The following is an 8717-nucleotide window of genomic DNA, read 5'->3' on the forward strand; positions in this document are numbered from 1 at the left end:
ATGGGCTCCAGGATTTATATGTATATTATATACATGTAGGTATATTTAATATACGTTGGTATATTTAATATATATATATATATATGTATATATATATATATATATATATATATATATATATATATATATCCACTATATGTTATACTCTGACATAAACTTCGTTCTGGCCGATATTATGACTATATCATGTAACATACATCACCAGCCATTTTGAGCATTTTGTTTTCTTTTTGTTTTCTTTTTTTTTGACGAAATAACCGACTGTTTGCTGAAAATCTGTCATAAGACTTAAAATACTGTAATAAAAACACTTCGCATACTTATAACCTCAATGTCCACTTTATTTCAACCGAAATCCGCCATCCTCGCGTAATTTGTCATTGTTACCTTCACAGGATAAAGCCAATATTATGCTACGTCATTAAAGGGACATTCCTGAGTTTGCTGCAATATTTAAGATGTTATCGACTAACAGAGATTTTTTAACGATTGTAATTACATATCAAATATATTTTTCTGCATAAAATATTAGTGGCTGTATATTAAACGTGTTTATGATCGTTCTAATATTTGTACTAGGTTAAATTTCATTTTATTTCCTAAAATATTGTTTTTGTCGTACGTACGAAATTATTGAAGACAAAATCCAGTTTGGGCTTCTTAGACATATTAAGACGACCAGAAACACATTGAATACACAGACACTGATATTCTAAACAAGAAAATATATTTAATATGTAACTTTAATCGTAGAAATATTTTATTAGTCAGAAACATCTTACAATGGAGCAAACTCGGGAATATCGACCACATTTTCGGCCATATCAGGCTGTTTGGACCCAAAACCGCTAAGGGATACAACTCTGAGGCATGTACTTTAATGTGAATTGACTGATCGAGGGGTTGTAATGTTCTAATCGCTGCGATGTTGTCACGACTTGTAGTACCTATAGAAAATACAACTTTGACTTTACACGTCACGAATAAATTCGTTAAGAGTATAACAAATCGTAATGTGACCATGTCCTTTCTAATGACTTTCTCTCTTTCTTTGGGTTTTTTTTTCTGTCATCATCATCATAACATTCCCTCTCCCACTCCCTCTCCCGCCCTCTGCATCTCCCTCTCCCATGACCATACACAGGCCTTGCTCTGACAGCACGGTTCATTTCCCTTCAATAAACTCAAACGAGCCTTCTTTAGAATTTTGTGACCCCACTCTACAAAATCGTGGGTCCGCTCCTGGTGGAAATAAGGAATACTTTGGCTTACGATATCTTACCATGGCCATTCAAAACAATGGCAATGCATTGTCTAACCTAGAAGAGGGATGGTAAAATTTTGCATCAGGGAACAGGAATACAGGAAAAGAAAGAAAGAAAGACATGTTTTATTTAACGACGCATTCAACACATTTTACCGGCCTCGGTGGCGTCGTGGCAGGCCATCGGTCTACAGGCTGGTAGGTTCTGGGTTCGTATCCCAGTCGAGGCATGGGATTTTTAATCCAGATACCGACTCCAAACCCTGAGTGAGTGCTCCGCAAGGCTCAATGGGTAGGTGTAAACCACTTGCACCGACCAGTGATCCATAACTGGTTCAACAAAGGCCATGGTTTGTGCTATCCTGCCTGTGGGAAGCGCAAATAAAAGATCCCTTGCTGCCAATCGGAAGAGTAGCCCATGTAGTGGCGACAGCGGGTTTCATCTCAAAATCTGTGTGGTCCTTAACCATATGTCTGACGCCATATAACCGTAAATAAAATGTGTTGAGTGCGTCGTTAAATAAAACACTTCTTTCTTTCTTTCAACACATTTTATTTACGGTTATATGGCGTCAGACATATGGTTAACGACCACACAGATATTGAGAGAGGAAACCCGCTGTCGCCACTTCATGGGCTACTCTTTCTGATTAGCAGCAAGGGATCTTTTATATGCACCATCCCACAGACAGGATAGTACATACCACGGCCTTTGATATACCAGTCGTGGTGCACTGGCTGGAACGAGATATAGCCCAATGAGCTCACCGACAGGGATCGATCCCACACCGACCGCGCATCGAGCGAATGCTGTACCACTGGGCTGCGTCCCGCTCCCTAGGAATACAGGATTTCACACCGCAAGACAAAAGTGGCACTTTTGAACTGGAGGCGGGATTTAGCTCAGTCGGTTGAGTGCTCAACTGATGTGCTTGCGGCGCAGGATCGAACCACCTCAGTGGATCCATTCAGCTGATCGAGGTATTTTTTTCTCGTTTCAATCAGTGCACCACACATGATCAAAAGCCGTGGTATTTGCTTTCTTGTTTGTGGGAAAGTGCAATATAAATGACCCCTTGCTACTAATGGGGGGAAATGTAGCGGTTTTGTTTGGCATCCAATAGCCGATGATTAAGTAATCAATGCCCTCTAATGGTGTCGTTAAACAAAACAAAAACAAAGTTTTGAACTGAAAACAAAATGGCGTTAGGTATCAGAGGTGGATCGAAAAGAGAACCACGAAAAATATCCAAGTGTGAATTAGTTTTCTTCTTTCAATGTTATTTTCATTGGGATGAGAGTTGGTTCATGTGTCATTTTTCCCGTTATGCCCCCTCCCGCGAAATATTTGGTCAGGTCAGATCATAGGTTTAACGTGAACATTCAGAACAAGCTGTTGTAGCACACGCCTGTCATGGGCACAGGTGTCAACTTTCGCCGGCTACTTCGTCCAGGAGAGGAAAATGTTTGGGGTGGGAGGGAAAGGGGGTCGCCCGCGCTGGCATGTGCAACGGAGCACCAGCAGCCCGACCCGGGTCGGTAGCGGGCGAGAGCCTCAAACATTCTTTGGATCCGCCCCTTATTTGACCCTAAATGGCATGAGTTCAGGTTCTCTGGCGGGCATTATAACGGGAAGAAAATGGTCGCATATTACAGCTTCTACTGCACTGCTTGCTCAACTCTGCGTCACTTACTAATCCTCTTAATACGATTAGCTGGGCTTTGTCAACGAAATCATGAAATATTGTTATACAGCCTCTTTATCCTGGACGATTAACCTAAGGGTCAGCGAGGTCACATGTCTCGTAGAGCCACAGGATGTGTTGCTTTGGTTTGTGTATTGTGTTAGAAGAATAGTTTGGGATGTGCGTACGTGGGCCGCCGGGATGACATCCATCCATGGGCTGGGTGAAAAGGGTGGAATAACAAGTACTAGTAGGTCGGGAGGCAATTGTTCACAAGGTGATCACGAAAGTGTAAAAAGAAAATTGGTTCAGATTTTCAGCAACCACATGTAAGATCTTTTTGGCCATTTCAAGTCGGAAACTTTTTAAGGTCCCCAAAATATGACATTATATACGTCAACTCGTGTGTCTTGCATGTGTTCCGCGTGCTAGTATTAGTGGAAATAACTTCAACTTTAACCTAGTCAGTAAGTCACACACAATTAGCCATTTAAAATATAAACTGTTGTGTGTCAATCAAATTGTTTTTAAATAAATAAATAAAATAAAAATAAAAATGAAAAATGAAAAATAAAACAAACAAACCACACACACACGCACACACACACACACACACACACACACACCTGCAACCCCCCCCCCCCCCACCCCCAAAAAAAAAAAACCAGCAACAACATGGCGAAGTGTATCATTACAAATGGCGACACGACAGTCAATCTTGTGAGATTACGGCAAAACGGAAACAGCCGACCTTGTAAATTATATAAACATGATAAAAGATCGACATCCATGTTCTAACCATTTTCATATCTTGTATTTTGATTTTTATCATGTCTAAAAATATATGCAATGGTGTAATGATTTTGTTTTAAATGTTTTAGGATTAGGTATTAGTCCAGCAATATATATATCACTGCATTTATTCCGTTCAGAACTGTGGGGCGTGGAGGGAGGGGGGGGGGGGGGGGGTAAAAAGTTTTTTTTTTTTTAACGACACCATTATAGCACATTGATTTATTAATCATCGGCTATTGGATGTCAAACAATTGGTAATGTTTTTTTTTTTTTTTTTTTTTTGTTTTTTTTCTCTTTCACAATTTAGACCAATAGTCCAGTCTGTAAGATAAAATGAGCTGTTTTTTCCAGTTCGCCTCTCTTTCTATAGAGTTTGGTGTGTATGGCAGTTTCGATTGGCCACTCAGCTTGTCTCAGGTCTTGATGAATTGGACACGCCTGTAAGATGTGTTCTGCTGTTTGGTCTTCCAGGCCACAACTGCAGGTTGGTGTTGCTGCAAGTTTAAACTTTCTGAACATGTGAGCATTCAGTCGGTTGTGGCCTGTCCGGAGTCTCAACAGAGTTACTTGTTCCAAGCGACTGAGAAGGTGGTAATCATCTTGTTCTGTCCTGGGTCTGTTGGCTGCCTTTATCAAGGTTTTCTTCTCTGAGAAGCTAATGTTGTTGCTGGGCTGTACATGATTAGCTCCTAGCTTGGCTAGCCTGTCTGCTTCCTCATTTCCTGGAATCCCACAATGTGCTGGGATCCACTGTAGAGCTACTCGTCTTTCCTTTGCTACCTCTTGCATGGCTTCATTCAGGTGAGGAAGTTTTTCCCCTTGCAAGGCTTGTAGGACTGAGAGAGCATCTGTGAGGAAGACAACTTGTTGACAGTCTTCTTTTGCATCCTTGATCATTGTAGCAGCCTGAATAAGTGCATGGGTTTCTGCATTGTAGTTGGAACTGTGGGTGCCGGTTGGTACTTTTGCAGTTAGGGTATTTCTTGAAGGGAGCTTGATAAATATGCCTGCCCCTCCATTGGCCACAGCATTTGTTGACGAACCATCAGTGTATGCATGGAATTGGTAATGTTGAAATATAGTCTTAGACAGGAAACCCACTACATTTTATATGCACCATCCCACAGACAGCACAGCACATACCCAATGGGCCCACCGATGGGGATCAATCCTTCACCGACCGCGCATCAAGCGAGAGCTTTACCACTGGGCTACGTGTGTTTTTCCAAGTTAAATTAAGACATGTTATTTACTGAGACAGCCACAGGCCCTAGTGATTAGCTTTTGTCAGGAAGGTTGCTACATCTATTCATTCTTGTTTATTTTCGTGCTTACATCCAATTAAAGTTAAAGCACGCTGTCCTGGACACGTACCTTAGCAGGGGCGGGACGTAGCTCAGTGATAAAGCGCTCGCCTGATGCGCGGTCGGTTTAGGATCAATTCCTGTCGTTCCAGCCAAGTCACCACGACTGGTATATCAAAAGCCGTGGTAGGTGCTATCCTGTCTGTAGGATGTTGCATATAAAAGATCCCTAGCTACTAATGGAAAAAGACCGGCCTCGATGGTGTTGTGGTTAAGCCATCGGACTACAGGCTGGTAGGTACAGGCTTCGCAGCCCGGTACCGGCTCCAACCCAGAGCGAGTTCTTAAGGGCTCGATGGGTAGGTGTAAGACCCTCTTCTTTCTCACTAACAGCTAGCCAACTAACAACTAGCCCACTGTCCTGTGCAGACAGCCCAGATAGCTAAGGTGTGTGCCCATGACAGCGTGCTTGAACCTTAATTGGATATAAGCACGAAAATAAGTTGAAATGAAAACAAAAAAAGGAAAAATGTTGTGGGTTGACTTTATGTCAGAATTACCAAATTGTTTGGCACCCAATAACCGACGATTAATAAATCAATGTGTTCTAGTGGTGTTGACGAACAAAACAAACTTTATATCTTGTCAATCTGGGCTGTCTGTCTAGGTTACGGGTTAATCATAGATCAGTTGTTAATTGATTAGTGGGAAAGACGTCGGTGTAGTGGCCAGACACCTGTGGACCAATTGAACCGTTAAAACTTGCTCTACATGGGAGTCGGTACTGGGGTGCGAAGGGCAATGAAATAAAAAAACAATTATTGTATTAAATTTTATAAAATCTTATATACACACATAGTGTGGGTTCCCCCTCAATAGTCGGTTGCCCCCCCCCCCCCCCCCAAAAAAAAACTGGGTTCCCCACCCATCTAACATTTTTTGTTTGTTTTACTGTATTAAAGTTTATAAAATCATACATACATACATAGTGGTGGTCCCCCCTCCCAATAGTGCCCCCCCCCCCCCCCCCCCCCAAATTTAAAAACCTGGCTACGTTAGTGTCCGCTAGTAACATTGTTGGTGCACCACGATGCTTACCTTATTCGGCGACCTTTCACTTGGCTCAGGAACCGTCTTGCGTTTGGTCGGTTTCTCGGAGATCATCGTCATCCGGAACCCTCTCGTAATCATGACGACACGGACACGGGGCGTGGGGAGCGGTCTGGAGGTACTTCCACTGATCTCGATTACAACTCACGACTGATTTGTGTAGGATCGGGTAAACGGTGACCTAATCTGACCCGGGGTCACGAGACCAGTGTCATAATGTGCAGTGATTAGGCGCCAATCAGACACTGCCGGGGTAACTGCAAGTCAATGTGTCCGTGTCCAACCGGTGTGGCTACCGGCTTGGCTGGTGTCGTGGTTAAACTATCGGAGAAATAAGGCTGGTAGGTACTGGGTTCGCAGCCCGGTACCCGCTCCTACCCAAAGCGAGTTTTAACGACTCGATGGGTAGGTGTAAGACCACTACACCATCTTCTCTCTCATTAACCACTAACAACTAACAACTCTGTCCTGGATAGACAGCCCAAATAGCTGAGATGTGTGTGTCCAGGACAACGTGCTTGGACCTTAATTGGATATAAGCACGATAATAAGCTGAAATGAAAAACGTTCTGACTTCTTGGTGGATGTGTAAGTGTCGTACAACATAACACAACACAACACAACACAATCCAACCCAATCCAATATGCAGTAGTGTTGCTATACGGTGCTCATAATATTGGTAGTAGGGGGCGAGACGTAGCCCACTGGTAAAGCGCTCGCTTGATGCGAGGTCGCTTTGGGATCGATTCCTGTCAGTGGGCCCATTGGGCTATTTCTCGCTCCAGCCAGTGCACCACGACTGGTACGTCAAAGGCCGTGGTATGTGCTATCGTGTCTATGGGATGGTGCATATAAAAGATCCCTTGCTGCTAATGCTGGCGATAGCGGGTTTCTTCACTCAATATCTGTGTGGTCCTTAACCATATATGTCTGACGCCATATAACCGTAAATAAAATGTGTTGAGTGCGTCGTTAAATAAAACATTTTCTTCCTTCCTACTGGCAGTAGCTAGTTAAAATTTACTTCAGTTGGTAGAGTGCTGGACTCTCGTACTGAGGGTCCATTGTTCGAATCCCCTCAGTGGATACAATACAATTTTATTACAATAGCAGTGGTTAAGGACAATAACTGACATTAACAACAATCATACTGATGAAAAAAATTGTGAACATTTGGTATTATACATATTTAACCGAAACATTGTTGATAGTGGATGCTGTCGGGTTTCTTCCTGTAGTACTTAATATGTAAACTATGTAATGGAGAAATCACGAAATCAGACTTTGGGGTGCATTCTCCAACTTAATCCACTATCTGTAACTAAGCAGAATAAGTTTGCAAACCTTATTTACCCATTATTGTCAAATGACTACTGCAATTATAAAAACTGGTTACTCCACGGGAGGGGGTGGGTGGGGGGCGTTATATATCATCAAAAACCAGGTTTTAAGCATATATTTAACATCTTTTTCAACTAAAAGTTTTTTACAGCCGTTGCACTTGTAGCTAACGTACGCGTCACAGACCCATATACGTCACAGTGTAATCTATTTCCATCGTGTAGATTTTTATTGGATGTGTGGCAATGGTGACCTGGTCATCGCCTAGGAGCAGCCAGTCGTGTGTCTTGAAATTGTTAACACGCGTACGTGTGTAAACAACCGTGTGTTATCAAAAATAACGCATGGTGTTCTCACCAACGGGTGTGTAAGAAATGCTGTTAGTATTTGTTAGCACACTGTGTCATTAGCATACTACCAAACAGCTTTATAGGGGTTACAAACTAATCACTACCCATTTTTACATGGATTACAAATAATTTTGAGGGTAGAACGATGAAAACATATGGTACAAATTTTGCATTGTTCAAATATTGTCATAACTGGCAGGGATAACATGCAAGTTTTTTTCTAGACAGGAGTACCACGCTTAAAAATGGCACCTACCGTATTCAAAAGTACACTGATATGTATTAAATATATGGTTAAATCCTCTACAGAAATATCATGTTCGCCGCTGAAACCAATAAAGGTAATTTTATTTGCAAAACACTTGATTTTTCGGGGAACTTCGAACTTTGGAGAGAGTGAGTGCAGCTCCAACGCTTACCTCTTGGATCCACGCTTGCAATCTTTCGGGAGCAAAGAAAGAAATGTTTTATTTAATGACGCACTCAACACATTGTATTTACGGCTATATGGCGTCAGACATATGGTTAAGGACCACACAGATATTGAGAGAGGAAACCCGCTATCGCCACTTCATGGGCTACTCTTTTCGATTAGCAGCAAGGGATCTTTTATATGTACCATCCCACAGGCAGGGTAGTACATACCACGGCCTTTGATATAACAGTCATGGTGCACTGGCTGGAACGAGAAATAGCCCAATGGGCCCACCGACGGGGATCGATCCTAGACCGACCGCGCATCGAGCGAGCGCTTTACCACTGGGCTACGTCCCGCCCCGTCCGGGATCAGTTCTTATGGTTAAACTCATGAAATAAAAGTGAAATGACACAATTAATGAACGGGCAACGGGCAACTATATTTACGTG

General features: G+C 42.5%; 1 protein-coding gene across 1 annotated transcript; it reads right to left on the reverse strand.

The window, feature by feature from the left end:
• Positions 1 to 1077: 1077 nt before the first annotated feature.
• Positions 1078 to 6239, reverse strand: LOC121388089. The gene is made up of 3 exons (XM_041519308.1): positions 6147 to 6239; positions 4054 to 4650; positions 1078 to 1242 (listed from the first exon to the last, which is right to left on the reverse strand). Exons 1-3 carry the CDS (start codon positions 6237 to 6239, stop codon positions 1078 to 1080), a joined length of 855 nt encoding a protein of 284 aa, XP_041375242.1.
• Positions 6240 to 8717: the final 2478 nt, after the last annotated feature.

The sequence above is a fragment of the Gigantopelta aegis genome, chromosome 2, assembly GCF_016097555.1.
Source record: "Gigantopelta aegis isolate Gae_Host chromosome 2, Gae_host_genome, whole genome shotgun sequence".
Classification (NCBI taxonomy): domain Eukaryota; kingdom Metazoa; phylum Mollusca; class Gastropoda; order Neomphalida; family Peltospiridae; genus Gigantopelta; species Gigantopelta aegis.

Coding starts and splice junctions, on each gene's coding strand:
- LOC121388089 (XM_041519308.1), bottom strand. CDS start 6,239: ATGATTACGAGAGGGTTCCGGATGACGATGATCTCCGAGAAACCGACC. Junction 4,651..6,146: donor GTGAAAGGTCGCCGAATAAG/GTAAGCATCGTG, acceptor GCACTTATTCAG/GCTGCTACAATGATCAAGGA. Junction 1,243..4,053: donor TCTTACAGACTGGACTATTG/GTCTAAATTGTG, acceptor TATTTCCACCAG/GAGCGGACCCACGATTTTGT.